Below are 18520 nucleotides of genomic sequence, written 5' to 3' on the forward strand. Positions count from 1 at the left end.
TCTTTACGTTCAAATGAGAAGCATATTTATGTAAGAATGGTGCATTGTATTAAAGGCAGCCTAGTCTGCCCTCTCTTGCTGTTGCCTCCTTTGTGGTCTATGCAAGGCTTTTAACTTCTTACTAGATAATATACAGAGGTGATAAAATGGAAGTTATCTTGTTTTTGTTACTATAAAAGGTTTGGTAGGTAGATAAATTAGTTGAAATAGATATAAATTATTTGTAGTCTACAAAGTCCCCTTCTATCCCTACATTAATTAACAGAGATATTCGGGGTTGGTTATGATTTAATAATTATGTTAAGGTATGACCTAAAACATTGGAAATACTTATTTAATATTATTTTTTAATCCAGTGATTAATTGACCAGTATAGTGAGATATTGCCAATATTGTTCCAAACCAATTTAGACCTAATAATGAAGAGTAATGTTCAACCTTATATTTTGAATGTTATTACCTCAGTTAGTATTTTTCTGTAATTCTAAAATTTTCTACTGCTAAAGTTAGTAATGTACAATATAAAATCGGACAACTTTTCTTATTTTAACACCCATAGAAAAGCAATTTGAAATTTTTCCCTAAGGATATGAGAAAGTTGAATAACTCACAGATGAATTCTAATACTATTTTTTGAAATTGCTAGTATGGTATATCTTCAAGATGTCCAATTAGGTGTATGTGTTTTCTAGTTTGCTCTTTTTTTAAAAAGTATATTTTCTTATTTGAAATGAAACTGGAAGTTTTATGTCCTTTTTCATATTGCTATATTCTTTATTATAAATGGCTTTTAAGCTTTTCAAATCAACACACTTCTGTGGCTGAGAAACTGTGGCTGCCAGGTAGAAAGAAGAAAAAATCATGAACATCCAAGCAAAGCAGACTGAGTCCTATTGCATGTCTTGCCCGCCAGTGAAGATCCAACTCCTCACAGCTGCTGGAATCTCCCAAGATTTTTTCCACTTCATCTGCCACTACATCCCTCTCTCTGGGAGATACCTCGGCATAGTTTGAACCAGCAACTCTGCCCTCATGATGCACTTTTAACACGTTTTTTTAGCTGATGAGACTATAGTTAATAAATCTATTTGGGCATATTCCTAATGAATCTGTTAAATTTTATGTTAATACTGTTTTTGGTGTGTAAATGTTTTAAAGATTCTATCCATACTAAAAACAAGTATTTTCTTCTTACAAATATCAGTTAAAAGGAGTGGGGTATGTGGTGGTTGAATCCAACATTTGGAAAATTTCCTTTCATTTTGTGTAAATATTCAAACATATTCACTATTATTTTGAAAGGTCTTCTGGAACCTGAGTACCTTCTGGCAAGAAATGGTTTAATATATGTGGCTTTTATAATATATGTGGCCTTTATAAGGCTACTGGAATGGAAAATAACTAGGTTGGGATAGTAAAAAAGATAGACATTAGTAAATAGCTGGGATGTTGGACACTGATTAGTGAGAAATGGAAGATGAATTCTATGAGCTAGTGGTCTTTGTTACCCCCTAAATGGTAAATAATTGCTCAACAAGATTTGCAGATGGTGGCAGTGGGGGCTGGGGGAAGGAGAACATATTAAAGAACTATTGAATCATCTGGAAAGGTCATTCTAACTTCATTTATATAATTCTCAAAGGTGTCTCCCTTATTCTATCTTATTCTCACCTCTAGTCTCTCCTTTTTGACTCTGTCCTCACCCTTTTGTTCCTTCAACCCCATAACAACAGGAGAGTATTGTTTAAAAGGGAAGCCAGCATATTCAGAACGGATGCAGAATGTGGTGACCCATTAAAGCCAAACTTTCCCTTCTCCTCCCTCTCACCCTACCACCCAGCCCCTGGACTTCCACAAGGAGTGGCTTAGTCAGTGAAATCAATACCATGGTATTGACTAACACCAGATGTGCTTTCTTTCTCTCTCTCTCTCTCTCTGTCTCTCTCTCTCTCTATCTTTTAATTTACCAAATTATTGTCTTTATTTTTTAAGGTTTTTTTTTCTAATTACATTTTCTTCTCCTTTCCTTTGCCATCCTCATCACTTCTTACTTGACTGTTTCTCCTCCATTCTTCACATTGTTCATTTTTTTTATTCTTGCCTATTTTCTTCTGTTCTTCCTTCTAAGATGAGAAAGTATTTACCTTATGCCCAATATATTGAAATTCCTTATGCCCAATATATTGAAAACTGAGACCTCAAATGGTAGTATTTCTGGTGCACCTCATGTCTTATCCCTGTAAACACAAGATGTTGCTGGAATACAGAGATTGAATATATTAGCATGGTGTTTCACATATTGCTAAATGAATGATTATGATAATACCATAAAATAACTCTGTTAGGATTTTAAGGAATTGGTGTTCTAAAACAGGATGTGAATGTTCTCTTTTCTAAGGGAAAAAAAATCATGAAGAGTCATTTACCAAAAATTAAAGGATCCAGTGCATCATGGATTTTAGTTACTCATAGTAATATTGAATTTCAGATCACCTTATATAATAGGTAGTTTATGAGGTTATAATAGATTTTTTCTTCTTTTTGGCATAAACATTGTAGATTTGATGAGAATGTGTGGAAACTGGTTTCAAAGTTCCACATATTGATTTAAGCTATATATTTTATTTTGCCTAGAGAAATTAATTCATTACTTTATTATCCAACATAATACTTTATGTGTTTTCTATTACCAACTGAAATTTATTATATTAAGTTTTATATAAAGGAGATAATTTGTATGATGCCTTAGTAATGATAACTTCCTGTTAACCAATTTATTTTTTCTGCAGATTTCTACATCCTGACATTTTTTTCTTAGCTTCACCAGGAAAACATAATTGCTTTTGAAAATGGTTACTCCAGTTTGTTTTTATTAGTAGTATACATCTTTGGTTTCAACATACAGTTAATATGATCTCATTATTTTTACATGCAATTTTAAGAGATTTTCTTATAAGTGATTATTTTGTGTTTCAAATGTATCTATTGGCTGATGTTCTTACTTACTAAGCTTACTAAGTGTGCAACTCACTTGCAAATTAGTATCAATACCTGCAGCCCTTTTCCTACCCCTAGCAAAAAGGCAAAAGTCAGCCAGTCACAATTGCCTCATTCACTGTCTGTCTATAATAGAGGTGGGCAATTAGTAGATAACATTTAAGTGCCTGATAAAGGAAAAAATTATCGCATGAAAGGGAAACACATTAGAGTATCACAAAATAGGGAATTCAAGAGATAATGATAATAATCTTAAATTCTTTTTTTAGGTTACTTAGCCTTAGGATTCAAATGTAGACTTCATCCACTAAATCACTATTCTGGTCAGCCTGGTGGCTGAAATTTTAGGTAATGTAACAACTGATTACTTTTACATTTCACTCATCTTACTATCCTAATACTGGGCAATAAAGAGTTTTTTTAATTGGAACAAATGGCTTAGAGAGTTCACTCTGGACCCATTTGGAGCTGACATTGAGTTACCTTTTTTGTCTGAGTTATTAGGTTTCTGACAAAATTATTTCTAAAGATAACTACAACAGTGAAAGTATTTACAGCCATTATGGAAGTTTTTAAACTATATTTTTTATTAATAAAGATTTAAAATGCTGTTTATTTAGTTATATCTGCATATATACACATGCTTTGGGGTTTTTTTGCTACATATAGATAACTATTGCACTGTTTGCTTATATTTTCAAGTAAATGTGTCTTTGTTAAATGTCTAACAGTAAATGATATTATAAACATCATTCATAGCAAAAGTTGTACATTTATAAGCCTGTTATTTTTTGAATAGTAGGGGTTTGGTTACTTTTAACTATATTTTCCATTTGGATTCCTAAATGAAATTTAAGCATGATTTTTCATAAATACACGTGTTTTCTTCATTCCTTCTCAAAATTCTTATAAATAGGAGCTGTAGATTTTTAGATAACAATGCTCTGTTTCATTCCTTAGTTTCCTTGACTAAGACTCTTTGTTTTAAAATGCCTATTTCCAACATCTTTACAAGAAGAACAGAAATGGAATATAGGAAGGAATGGCTGATATAATAATTTCTTAATATGTAAACACAAAATTGTTTAAAATTTAACTCATGTAAATACCTTTTAAAATTTTAGTTAAAAACCTATATTATTCTGGTTCTTTTAAAATATGTTATTGATTTTGGGGAGAATGAGGTTCTGTGGTATTATTCACCCCCAAAGTGAATGTGATTTGTCTTCTTCCTCCATCTTTCCCTAGCAGAGGCTTTCAGATTCACTCAATTTTATGTTAGAATGAAATAAAAATAACATTGGCTTTTATTGAATTTTCTATAGCATATATGAATGTAAACCATTAATCCCCCAAAATAAACCTTTGGCCTTCAGAAACCACAATATTACCAAACACCATATGGAAATGGAAAAGGGGAAAGAGAGCTTGATGCTCAAGATGCTAAACTGTACCCACAGTTTTTAAATAAGCCTGCCACAGAAGCAAAGACACCAGTGACAGAAAGGTTGCAGTTAGTATATGTAATAGAAACAGGAAATTATGCAAGTAACAGGATATGTAAATCAGTCACTCTTGGTGAAAACTATGTGGGTGATTCGTAAAACTTACAGGAAAAAAATGACTTTTCTTCCTCCCGCGAGCTTCCCCATGAGCCAACTAAGAAATTCTGATGTAGCCCTCAGAACTTGTTGGTTATGGAGAAAAAGGTTCCAGGAAGGTGGTGTGCAGTAGGTAAAACTACTAGTTTATTGTAGTCCTTAAGTTGGCTTTGTGTCTTGGACTACTTGTTCATTTTGTAGCAGTGAGAAATTGTGTTCTCTGTGCTTTCTCCTTAAATATACTACACACATTGTGTATATGACTATCTGTGAGATTACATGAAAATATTAGGTACTAAAACATACATGTAAATCAAATTGTAAGCAACTCAATATGGTCCAAGTTTCACACTAAAATTAAGCCACATAAAAAACAAATGCCTTGACATCATCTTATTTCACTGGATAAGTGACCTGTAAAGTTAAGGAGGACATGAGATGAATCATGGTTCAATGAATAAAGATGTAAAATTGTGGAAATTTTTCCCCTAATAAAAGTCTAACTTTTAATTCCCATATTCCTTCTTTTCAAATGCTTGTTCCCTCTATCTTCTCTCTATATTACCTTTCCTAAACTAATGTTTGTAAAAATAACAATACTAAGGTTTTGTTTAAAGTTACTTCATGGGGCGCCTAGGTGGCTCAGTCGGTTAAGCATCCGACTTTGTCTCAGGTCATGATCTCGCACTTTGTGAGTTCGAGCCCCGCGTTGGGCTCTGTGCTGACAGCTCAGAGCCTGGAGCCTGCTTCAGATTTTGTGTCTCCCTCTCTCTCTGCCCCTCCCCTGCTCATGCTCTCCCTCTCTCTCACCCAAAAATAAACATTAAAAACATTTTTTAAGTTACTTCAGTAACTTTTAGTAATGCAAAGGAATAGAACATTATAATAAATATCTCAGCAACAAAAGATTTGGTAAAAATAGAGTGTCATCAGTCACAGCATGGTGGATTGTGTATTGAATTAAGTCTATTCAGTGCTTTTAAAAAGAGCAGGACATTTGGGTATAGCATGGCTGATGTCATCAGACATTCATATAGGCACACCTCAAATCTCTTTGAAATATCCCTTGTGAAGAGGTATAATTTATACATTACAACTTGTGAGTAAGAGTGTGTGTATACACAAGAGCATGTGTAAATGTTAATGAATCTATTACTTTGTCTTGTGAAGGATAATAACTTTAAAAATAGTTTAAGAAATGTCCTATCTCCCTGTCTAGGTATAGAGATGCTTTCTTGTAACTTCAAATACAGCTGTGACAAAGGTAAAGAAGTTCTGGGTTAATAGGCCTAAATTATTCCTTTATGCTTATTTTAACTTTGGCTTCTTGGTATAGAGATTATTTTCATGTGTTGGTCAAATAATTCACCAGGTGTTTGGGAATCAGATAGGCTAGGTCATGTACTAAAGGGATCAGAGACTACTTCTTCCCTCTATGTACCAAGAGGAAAGGAAGCCACTCATCTCTTCAGCACCAACCCCAAAACCTCTTATGCACCTAATCTGGGCAACCCATTGTCCAAGGACCTGCCACTTATGGTGCCCTTCACCCAAGGAACCCCTGGTGTCTGCTAAAGCCTGATCAAAGCAATTACAAGCCCCATCTACAAGAAAGCAGAACCTCTGGCTTTTAACACTTGGGATACCTTAAAGACTCTCTTGGGAAATTTTAATCCTGTTTGTGTTGCATGTAAAATACATTTCAGTGTGCAAGTTGGAGATTACATCTAAACTAGTAAGTGGTAGGACTTGCCATTGCTTAGAGACACTGGCTTGTGCTACCTTGGACAGTCAGGAAGATAATATTAGTAGTTCAACATGTGAAAAATATACTATCTATAACTTATAATAATACATAATTTGTATAACATGCATATGGTGGTTTTTAAAAGATTCATTCCAGACCATGAAGTTAATATGAATGAAATATTCTAATGTTGAGAAAGAGAAACTTGGACTACTTACAACCACTATAAACATTTTACTGATTAAAAAAAAAAAACCTTCTTAAAAGTGTTTCTATAATGTGTATGATAAAGCAGAGTCTTTCTATGACAAATATATACTTTATTCACTGTTACATTTCTTGTCATAATCACATCACTATGACTTTAGGTCTGGAGTATCCAAGATGCAAATGCTATTTTTTTTCAAATGTTCATTTATAAGAAAGTTTATTTGGTAATTTGGTGTAAAGAAAGTCTCTTATAACTTAAGTATCATCAAGTATATTCATTTACAGAAAAATTCAATACATCTTGGTTTTACACACAAAACTAAACTCCCATTGGAGTTTCAAGGCACCTTATTGTCTCTGAAACACATTCTCCTGTTACTATATCATGTCACTAGTCGAGTTTTTAACATATATTGTCTGCCATTTGTAAAGCACCTTATTGATTGCATGTATATCCAGACAAATAAGACTGTAGTTTTATTTAGAAATGTTTAGAATCCAGGTGATTTTAACACATGATGAAGTCTGAGAACCACATGAAAGGGAAATAATAGACAACTATGGCCATATTGACAAAGGAACTATTTGAGGAGTTGATTCTTTGGTTGGGCCTTCAGAGAAGGGAAGAATACTTTTTCACTGTAGCAGTATTTTGGAGCTGCAAAAGTATAGAGACAGAAAGACCAGTTAGGACCCTATTTTAAGTCTAGCAAGCAAAGCAAACCAGAACTAAGGCAGTAAGAAAAGACATTAGTTGCTATGATCTATTCGTTAGGACGCATGGATTAAAAAAGGGGGAAGTGGTCATAGGTAACGCCATACTCCAAATTTGAGAGGATGAGGAGGAACTTTTTATTGATGTTGAATGAGGGCAGGGAGATACTGAGTTTGATTTTCAAAATGTTGCATTCTTGAACTACCAGCGTGATATTTAGGGAGTGGGGCATGTTTGCTCTCATAATGCTTTGTGCTTTCGAATCAAACTGACTTGAATATGAATTCGGGCTTTGCCACTTAACCATATTTGTAATAGTAGCTGAGAAAGCTTAATCTCTTTTTGCTTCAGATTTTTCACATGTGAAATAGGTTTAATAGTTCACCTCATAGAGCTGTTAAGAATTAAAATATAGGGGCGCCTGGGTGGCGCAGTCGGTTAAGCATCCGACTTCAGCCAGGTCACGATCTCGCGGTCCGTGAGTTCGAGCCCCGCGTCGGGCTCTGGGCTGATGGCTCAGAGCCTGGAGCCTGTTTCCGATTCTGTGTCTCCCTCTCTCTCTCTGCCCCTCCCCCGTTCATGCTCTGTCTCTCTCTGTCCCAAAAATAAATAAACGTTGAAAAAAAAAAATTAAAAAAAAAAAAAAGAATTAAAATATAAATAAAAGCAATGTAATATAGATATGAAGAATATAGCATAGTGAATTATTGTTGCTTGATTAGTAAGTAGCCATTAGTATGGATGAACTGAACTCTTGCAAGTATGTCACTAGAGTTCTTCGAGGAAGCAGAGGTGATTAGATTTGAGAGTCATATACACAAAGTTGTTAAAGGAATCTCTGGGAAGAGAAGAGATCATTGTAAGAAGACAGCATGCAGTATTAGGGGTCTAACAGCCTAGGGTAAATACCTACATTTATTGGTTGTCAGGAGGAAGAAAAGATGGAGAATGAGCAATCTGAGAATATACCAGTACCTAATCTGTTGTTTCATTTATTTCCATTTTCCTACCCATTCTGTGCATTAGAGTTGGAATGTATCGTGGCTTTGGAAATCTGTTGTAATCATTTAGCCTCTGCAAGAATATTGAAACATTTCTGGTGGTGTTGAGCTCACTATTTCACGAGTTAGCTGATTCTGTTTTGGATGTCTTTGATTATTAGAATGTTTTTCTTCATATGTATCTTTAACCCATTATCTCTTAAAATTTTGTACCTTATTTAATTCCTTTCCATATTAGTGGATTAGTCTCTTGTGTTAGCCACCACTAGGATCCCTTCTTCCTTCTTTCAAAGCTCCATCTCCTGGTACAAAAAGGCTTTCATTGCAGCCAATGTAAAGAATACAATCGTTCTTTAAAATTACTTTTATATCTTTACATGGTTTCTTGGGTCTGTCACACAATATGTTAAAACTATAGCCAGAAACAAATGAGAAAATGAAAAACTAATCTTGAAAAATGAATAGTTTACTTATTTTCACATGTGTGTACCATTACCTTTAGATCCCAACATTGAGGCTCCAAACTTCTTGAAGTTGTAACTCACATACTTGCCTCTTTTTATCATACCACCTATAATCTGTCAACCATAAGTATCTCAATAACAGTTAAAGAGAAATAAGTTAATTTCAAGAAATCACTACACTTAATTATACGGCTAAAGATATGTTAGGATATCATAGAACCAAAGCTGGGAATCATTTTCCCCAGAACTGTAATACCATGTCATATTTGCCCTTCAATAGAACATGGTACAATGCAATAAATGGGTACAATTGTTAAGAATTGTATGTAGTAGACAAGATAGAAACTAATGAAGAAATGAACCAAATTAGAGAGTTCCAGATAGGACTAAGGAAAAGGACTATTTGAATGAGAGATGAAAGATCTAGTTGCAACTAGCAAGCACTGGATGGGACTAATACAGCTATAGCCTACCCGTGTTCATAGGAAAAAATGTCACACATAGGCTGTGAATTACTTAGCCAGCTTCATTCCCATTCAGTAAATAACGTATGAACCTGACTTAACACTTAAATTTATCTACTGAAATCATTTATTGAATCAAAAATCAACAGATAATATAATTCTTGACTTAGTAAGCACTGCTAATTATCTTTTTTGCTAATCATCTGAAAGGATAATTAACAGCAGACGTGATTACCCCATTGCCACCTTTCATTTTTTTTAAATAGTGTTGTCTTTCTAGTTCTCTACTTTTTGTGGAAATTGTCCCTCCATAACAAACAGTCCTCATTAAGTAATTAATAAAATTCATGATTTTGTAACTGGAATATTATATTCATGGGCTAAGCCCATTTATTTTGTTGATTTTGTTGTTTATAATAATTTGTGTTTATCACTAAAAGTTCAGAAAATAAAAGTATAAAGAAGAAAATGTATTTTTCAGTCCTTACTTCCGTTTAGCATAACCACTGTTAGCGCTGTTGTATAACTATGTTTTCTACATTTATATAAAATTTTTTTACAAAATAGAGTTGAGTTACATTTGCTATCTTGGAACTTTTTTCCACACAAAAATTTTTATTTCCCTTACTAATGGACATTTACATAATGTACAAATTTTGGTTGGTTTTAACAGTACTGTGACACACGTTACACATTTATCTCTGCTTTTATTCAAATCATTTCCTTGTGGTAGTGGAAGTAGAATTGGGAGGCCAGAGATACATACTTTAATGAGTCTTCATGGATATTTGTTTACTTTTGTTTAAAGTACTACTAACGTTATATCAGTGAGAATGGGAAGGCTGATTAAAACATAGAAAATTTGTGTTGTATGTAAGTGATTAATCACTGAATTCTACACCTGAAACTAATATTGCTCTGTATGTTAACTAACTGGAATTTAAATAAAAAGTTGGAAAAACACTGAAAAAAATACTAAAATTATGTACTTTTCTGCCATTAAATAACATTCAGCTATAAAATTAAACTCTAACCAAGTTATTACTTTCTCATCAATAAACAATTCCAATTTCTCATGAAAAAGCAATTCCATTTTAGAGAATTTCATATTCAAAAAGAGCATAGAGAAAGTTTAAAAGAACAGGATGAATCAAATTACAGTGAATATTATACAGGAAAACACCATCTAGCCTTAGAAATTTTCAACTAGTCACCATGATCATATCAGAATAAAATGGAAAGAAATTGGTGGATAGAAATGTGTAATTTGTTGTTGAGAATACATATGCTGAAAGGAAAATATGGCCATCATATTCAATGCTTTAGTATAGTTAGTAATTCTTTGAAAAAAATAAATGATAAAATGTGGTTATTATTAATAAGTTGCTCATAAATTCTTTGTATAAACAGTATGTTTTCTCCATCCAAACTTTGAACTCAAAAATCTGTTCACATATTTTTTGACAAGCAAAATGAACACTTGGATTTGAATTCACTTTGCTTTCACCCTTGGCTTATCAAAATGGCTTATAGAGACACTAGTTGGCTATCAGAGAAATCAGATTCAATGTAATATACCTTTGGGCACATAATAATCCTCACTTATATGTAATGGGAGATATTTGACCAGTTTCATTACTTTAGTGATCTGCATCAATGTGATTTTTTAACTGGCAGCCTCTTATTCGTGTTAGGCAATTATCATAATGATCACTTTGATTCATATCTGAGACCCCTGAGTTTTTAAGCATTGTAACATCTCACCTCTTTTCTGTCCTTTTTCTCTTCACCATCACTCCATTCAGCTGCAAAAGAGGTTATAATTTAAATGAATGCCCACTCATTAGATAAGCCAGAGTCACCCATTATCCTACAGTGGCTGCCATCCAGAGTACCTCTTCATCATAGTCTCAGGATCTGTGGTTCTTTTGGTAGAAGTACTTATTCTTTTCAGCTTGATCATTATCTTCCCAGCAAAAAACATGATGAATAACAGTCAAAGGCACCCATTCCCTTACACTTGGGTGCCTAGGAAAAACTACAGTACTGTTCAGATGATTTGCTAAATCCCACTTGTAATCCAGGATAAATTTTGATCCAATGTATTTATATAACATCCTGGAAATTTCTAATCCATTAAAGTTGGGATAAAAGGTTCTCTCTTTTAAGTGTGAAGTGTGTGTTTTTTTTAATCTTGGAATCATAGCTATTTTTAATATGTTTCTTTAAAGCATAGTTAGAGGATTTCAGTTACCTGATAACTGCGTAACTAGTCCATCTTGAAGCAAACTAAAATTATTCTATGTTTAAAAGCTTAAAGGGATGACGAGTGAAGTAATTTAACATGGATAACAGTTGAGCCAGGTTTCAGGACATTTATCAAATACTTCAATTTAATTATACATTATGTTTTGAGGTGATATTCAAGTAGAATGGCTTCATTAAATTCAGCACATTTTAAGTTTATAGGGTTGTTTGGAACACATGTCCAATAGCCGCAGCATGGGAGTAGTGTTACGTTGTCATTTTTTTTTTTTTTATCCTTATAGCATGGGAAAGGATTGATTTTACTGATGCTGTCTTCCATGCATCAGAATGTTGCCTTGGTTTGTCAGTACCAGCTAATGGTAGTATAAAGTCACTCTAATTTAGAGACACTTGTACCACATATCTCTAAAAGATGGTGATGAGAAAGCATGTGGTATAGGTTGTAAGCTCAGGACATTGCCAAGTCCTTGTGGATTTTTAAATTGTACTTGTCAGCAGAGCTTGGATCTAGACCTTGAACAGCATTGATAATGACATAATTTCTTTAAACTCTAAATTACTCCATTGGTAGAATACCGTTTTAGTCTCTCCTTTGACATGGTAAATGTCCATTATGTTATCTCATAATAAATAACATGGACTCTAATGCAATAACATGGTTGGTTAACCAATACAGAGATAAAATTTCTTTTGCGTATATATCTCCTTAAAATTGATAGGATGGTACACCAATTATGTGATTTTCTTTTTTTTTTTTTTTACTAATCTTATTAAAGGGGGAGAACATTAAATCTTTGAATACTGTACCTCAATTTTATTGTAATGATTTTGCTGGTTACCAGGTGGGGTGGCAGTTGAAAAATTTGGTGAATGCACTACGAGAGGACCCGAGTGGTGTTATCTTAACTTTGAAAAAGCGACCTCAGAGCATGCTTACCTCAGCACCAGCTTTACTGAAAAATATGAGATGGAAGCCCCTTGCTCTGCAGGTAATGAAGCTTAATCATAAGTCATACACCATCATTTTAGCCATAGATTATCTCCGTAATGCTTCTTTATTGTGCCTCATCTCAGCAGCATATGGATTAATCTTGTATGCTTTTGAAAATTTGTTTGTGAAATTATCTCTTCACAGCTTATCCTAATAGGCTTAATGTGATGAAATCTGTAAGTTACTCTAACTAAAACCCAAATGATAAAGAACTCTGCCTTAATTTGTAAACATTTAAAGCATAATTACAAAAGAACACAAGTTATTTCAAACCAAAATGTGAATAGAGATGAAAAGAGACGTTTCATTTGTAGATGTAATCTTCTATTTCAAAGTTATACTCGTACACTTTGAAGAAACTAGATGACAGTTTGTAGAATTCTTTTAAATCAGGTCATAAGATAGTAATAGTTATTTCTAAACAGTAGGTAAAGAAAGTTTTATTTAGTAATTAAAATGTACCTACTACATTCCTTCTGACTGATCTTTTTTTTTTCTTTTCCACCCTGTAGGGTGGCAAAATAGGGAAGTTATTGCTTTAGAATTTCTACATTTTTCTTCAGCATGAAACCACTCTAAAATATTACTCTGAATGTTGGTAAATGACATTCATTAAGAAGCAGAGTATCTAGGAAGTTATAAAAATATGATTCTGATTAATGAAAGACAAGGAAGTAATACGTTTCCTTCTGTTTCAGTCAATATAATCTTTAAACACATCATAAAAGAAATTGTCTTTCACAAAACATGCATTTTTAAAATAGGAAACTATTAGCTTTCTTAGAAGTCTAATTTTTAACAACTTAATTGCCTGTTGAACTAGAACATTGCCAATTGTTCAGATTAAAAAGAAAAGCAATATATGTAAGTGCCATTGCTATCACTGCTTTGTAAATTATTTCTAAGTCCTGTATTAGTACCTTATACCATTCTTAGATTTTTTTCCCCTAAAATCCTAAATTCTCCATTACACATGAATGGCCTTATAGATTATAATAATTTCTTATTGTTTAAAACTTTACTACTTATTGGCCTCAGTGTTGCATTATATTTAAATAACATAAAATGTTATTAACATTAAACGTTAAAATGTTCTAACATTAAGGTGTTTAAATTGTTGATGTTAATATTTAATTTTTCAAATAAATACATGTATACTGTATTAATATGTCCAAATATATTTGACTTGCAGTATATGTCTATTATCAAATATTTTTAATGTCATTAAAGTTCAGAGTTTAATGTTTTTTGACTCATTAAATCATAGATAAGCAGAACAGACTTTACCATCATATCATTTTATTTTCTTGCTGTATTATAAGTTGCTTTGTTGTTCCACCTGTAGTTTTCCTATTGACATGTCTTCTTCAAAGATCCTGAGAAGTGGGAACACTGAAGAAGAGTCCCACAATTTCAGCCATTAGGTTTTTTCTCTGTATATGTGTAGTTAAAGTTAACAACTTCTCTCTAATCCCTTCTATTTCACCTTGAACACCAAAAAAGACACTGTTTTCTTGTTGATACATGGACACTGAGGGACTATCTCTAGGAAACAAATTGATAATTTGGTCCCTTTTTAGATTCTTTTCCACAAACACACACTGGAGAATTAAGGTAATGACAGTATCCAGTTAGTCACTTTTATATAAAATGCTGAAATAATTGAAAGACCAACATTTCTTTTTTGCTACACATTTGATGTGTATATTCAGTGCTGGAGAACAAAGACTTTAATTTTTTAAATTATCCCACATCATTTTAAAATTATAATTATAATAGGTTATTAGCACACTGTTTCTAGGTCCATTCCTAATTGCCAAGAAATATGCCTCACCAGATCACTAATTATATTTATTCCCCATTGTCTGTTCAGTTACTCTCAGTATAAATTTACTGTTTCAGATTGCTGAAGTCAGAAAAAAAGAAAATCAGCATTTCCATAAGTGCTTATATGTATCAACATTTTTGTAAATTTGTTATTTCAGCTGAACTTAGTTCAACTGAAATGTATTGTCAAAGCTCAAATCCTTAACGATAAACAATGCTGTTGGGAAGGTGGGGGATTTATTTTCTGTTTCTTTACAAATTGCTTCAGTGGTTGACCTTTTAAAGAGCAAAAGGAAGAGTATTAGTTTTAAATACTTCTTAGTAGTGGTAACACAACATCTTGGTGTTAAAGAGCAATGGATAAGTCCTCTAACATACTATACCACCACCACCACCAAATGTCCCTGAAATTTTGAAGACCTGAAATTGTACCAATACAGAGTTGTTTCTTGATCGTACAGCTTTGGCCTACTCTAAAATACTAAGACACTGGAAGCATAATGGGACCTACCTGGTCAGAATTTTTAAACTGTAGATTAACCAAAGATTGACAAAACCGGATGGTACCAGAATCTGTAGATTAAAAGTAGACTGCCTCCAGAGGAGGAAATGTCAAAGAAATCATGAGATAAGAAGGTCTTACAGGCAGTTTGTGATTCCTTTGTGACTTTACCTGAGGCCACATATTTTTTCCTAGTGGCTGAGAAAGGACCTGAGGTGAAATAAAATGCTTAATGTAGGAATAACCCTCTATGCAGACATAAGTACCAGTCTTACTGTATTCTTGCTTCTGGTATGTGTACAAATACGTTGGTACTAAAATGCCCATTAACTCACTTAAGTATAAATCTTCAGTGTTCACACCTGAAGAATTGGACCTTAGGTTATTTCTTTTTTCATTGGGCATACTAACATTCTACTAAGAATTATTTAGATATTACAAAAAGAAATAATTTATGTAATTTGTTTAATTTGACATGTCTATTTCAACTTTTTCTTCTCTACCAGGCTTACCTACTATCATTTTCAAATAAAATATGGCAAAGCTTATGTAGTGTGGAAATAGACACTAATACATGTACCTTAAAAAAGAACAACTTTATTCTAATGTAAGGAATAATTATTTTTTAAACTAACAAGGAAATAATTTGTACCTACACAAAATTCAACCTTATCGACCCTAAGGTAGAAGATTGTTATGGAATACCACATTGTAATGAAAGAAGTTTTATTCCTAAAAAATATTTTGAAAGGATAGTAACTTCTATTAATAATCAACTGCAATGATGAATTTAGATTTGGATTTTCTTTTGAAAATTATTTATGAAACAATAGCAAAATAAACAAATAAAAATAAACAAAAGCATACAACTAAACTTCATGCTCACAGAGCAATTTCATGAGTACATTTCATGAAATTTGGCAGCTCTTTTAAAATTTCTGATTTGTCAAATATTTTACAATGGAATTGAAAGACTTAAAGATACCTTAGTCAAATACTATGAACAGATTTAATCTGGAGTTGAATTCTGTTGTCATCTGCACCCATTTATAAATAGTAGAGATGTTTTACCTGAGATAAAATCTTTTCTTCTATGAGAGCAAATGAGGGATTCCCTGCTTTCCAATAACTTGTTTTTAAAAACATGTTCTTAGTAGCACTTCTCATGTCCTGCATTTTGGTGAGCTTGGTGATTGCTTATGGTCAAGTTCTTAACAATTTAATGAAAAAAAAAATCCCAGGGAACTCTGGATAAATCTCAAGGTATATTTTTGGTGTTTGTGGTTTTACGTTAGTGTGCATAGGTCACAAGCATGTGTAGGTGGTGTCATTTTCTTCTTACAAGAGATGCATGGGAGAATTAACTGGATACTACCAAGAATGTTGATTGAAATCATCACTGAGAATCAGCATTTTTAAAACCATTAAAGAACCCAGCTTTTTTGGTAGGAATGTATCTCAAATGATCACTATAATTAGTGTTGGAATTCAACATACTGATAAAGGTTTCATTAAACACATTTTTATAAGAAATAATATCAAGCTGTATCATTAGAATTATGTTCCTAAACTGCATTCTGATCCATAAATCTCATACATCCATGTGGTAGTTTTCTTGTGTGGTTTTTGTGCTTTTCATTTAAAATTTTATTGCTTAGCATTACCTTGATGCCATTTTTACAGGATATTTAACTTTGAGCAGAAAAAGAAATGGAAAGCAAATAGTCATAACAGTCGATTTTGTCTATCAACTGGTGTAACACCTGAAGAACACTTAATTGATTGTGTTACATTTCAAATACCTACAGATATGAATAGTTAAACTCATTCTGTAAAAACTGAAACATGAGAAATAATAAAATTTATTTTAATGTCAAAGTTATGGGTCAGGGTGACTGAAAAATCCATTACTAACAAAATTTATGTTTCTGAGAGTTTTGTTTTAAAAGCATTTTTTGAAGAGGAAGATAACCAATATTAGGTATGATACTAAAGAAAAAAATAAATCTTAACTGAAAATGTAATTGTGCTGACTGAGAGGCAGAAACAATTATATGTTTTACATGCTCAAATTAGTAAATAGCTGAAAGCAATTGTCACATCAAATTTTTGGTCAGCAGTGTTTAAGCAAATTAATTAAAGTATCTAAATGACATTTGTGTTTTTCAGCCAAATGCTTTCAAGTGTTACACTGACTACAAATGATCACCTAAAATGCAAAAATTATTTTTTATTTTCTTTATTCTTTACTTTTTTATTCTTTAATTAATATTCTAAAAATGATGTTTACTGTAATTTGAAAAAATTGGAAGTCCAGTTTTAATGTTGCAGTATTAACTATGCCAATAAGTCTGGACAGCACAAGAGTAAATACAGTCGTAGTAGTCTCAGTACAATGTGCAAAATATGATGACTCAGTGGATAAAGCCATTTTGTAGTGTGACTGTGAAGTCTATATTTCTTGTATATCTTGTATTTTTAAACCTATACAGATATGGTTTCCTGATCACATTAATGGTCAGGAAAAAATGTTTGTTTTTTTGGTGGTCTTATAGGAAAGGAAAGATTACGTGCTTATAAAAGAAGACTCAAATCTTTTGTATTTATGAATTTAGATCCTAGAAAAAACTGTGAAAACACAGAGTAGGAGAATTTAAATACATGCATTTCCTTTGCTTAGACTTCCTTCAGATAAGTTACTACTTAAAAAAATTTTCCCAGGGAAAAGTATGCCCCAAATTTTCCAAATTATATCTAGCATTTTTTATATGGTCAAGAAACATGTATGCATTGTCTTGCCTCCCAAAATCCAGCATACATTTTCTCTGGAGTGTTTAGATGATTAAGAACAGAGTTGCTAACATAAACAATATTCTGGTACTTATGTTGGTAATTATAATTAAAATGTGTTTGAACTGAGTAAGGACTTGTGTGAATGTTCTGTGCTAGAATAATGGGGTATTGTGATTCCTCTGAGTCTGTGCTTATTCCCAACAGTGAATAAAATAAATGGCCAGGTTTTATACTTGATGTAATCATGCATATTTCAATGGGTCTGTTCCCCCCGAAAGGCAAAGCAAGCTCTTTGTGATCTTTGCAGTAGTGAATTTTAGACGTAACCACATAATGTGTAACACACTGTTTTAATCTTTAATGCTGGGGCTGTCTTTATGTCACTGGTATCATTCAAGACTTTCTATAGCTCTATGAAAGCCAGGTCACTTACCAGACAGAAGGACAAATAAATTAAGATAAGCTTGCCACAAGTTGTTAAAATGAAAAATGTTTCAAGTAAAACCTCAATGTAAAATGTAGTTTAAGTATGGAAGTTCTTTTCTCATAATCTTTAAGACCGTAGGGGTTTCAGAGGTATACCTTCCAGATGTGCTCACGTGTTAGAATTGGGGACACAAGGGAAAGACCTGAGCCATCAGAGGATTTATAAAATGAGATCTCAGTGATCCCTTACAAAGGCCGAAAACTTTATTTTACATTAATCACAATCTTTCATATGCTTTTTAAACTGGATGAGTAGGGTATTATTACTAAAGTCATCACACATGATTCAGAGGAAGATTTGTGCCGTACCATATTGTAGGATACAATTTGAAAGTATTTTATGTAGTTCAAACTGACAATATGGAAAAATGTACGTATGTCTTACCTAGTAGATTTCTAGCAGTAGTCCTGTTGATGTAGCAAGTTATCAGTAATTGACTTACGTTTATCAATG

The 18520-nt window shown here is 32.7% G+C and overlaps 1 protein-coding gene across 1 annotated transcript in view; it reads left to right on the forward strand.

Annotated features, from left to right (window-relative positions):
• CNKSR2 (connector enhancer of kinase suppressor of Ras 2) overlaps positions 1–18520 on the forward strand; it is a gene marked incomplete at its 5' end in the record, with an annotated part of 233171 nt that overhangs the window by 91002 nt on the left and 123649 nt on the right. The window contains one exon of the mRNA XM_040468808.1: positions 12310–12456. Within this exon, the coding sequence (XP_040324742.1) occupies positions 12310–12456 (147 nt within the window). The remainder of the gene's footprint in view (positions 1–12309; positions 12457–18520) is intronic.

Source organism: Herpailurus yagouaroundi, unplaced genomic scaffold, assembly GCF_014898765.1.
Source record: "Herpailurus yagouaroundi ecotype Mexico unplaced genomic scaffold, PumYag 67793, whole genome shotgun sequence".
In the NCBI taxonomy this organism is placed as follows: domain Eukaryota; kingdom Metazoa; phylum Chordata; class Mammalia; order Carnivora; family Felidae; genus Herpailurus; species Herpailurus yagouaroundi.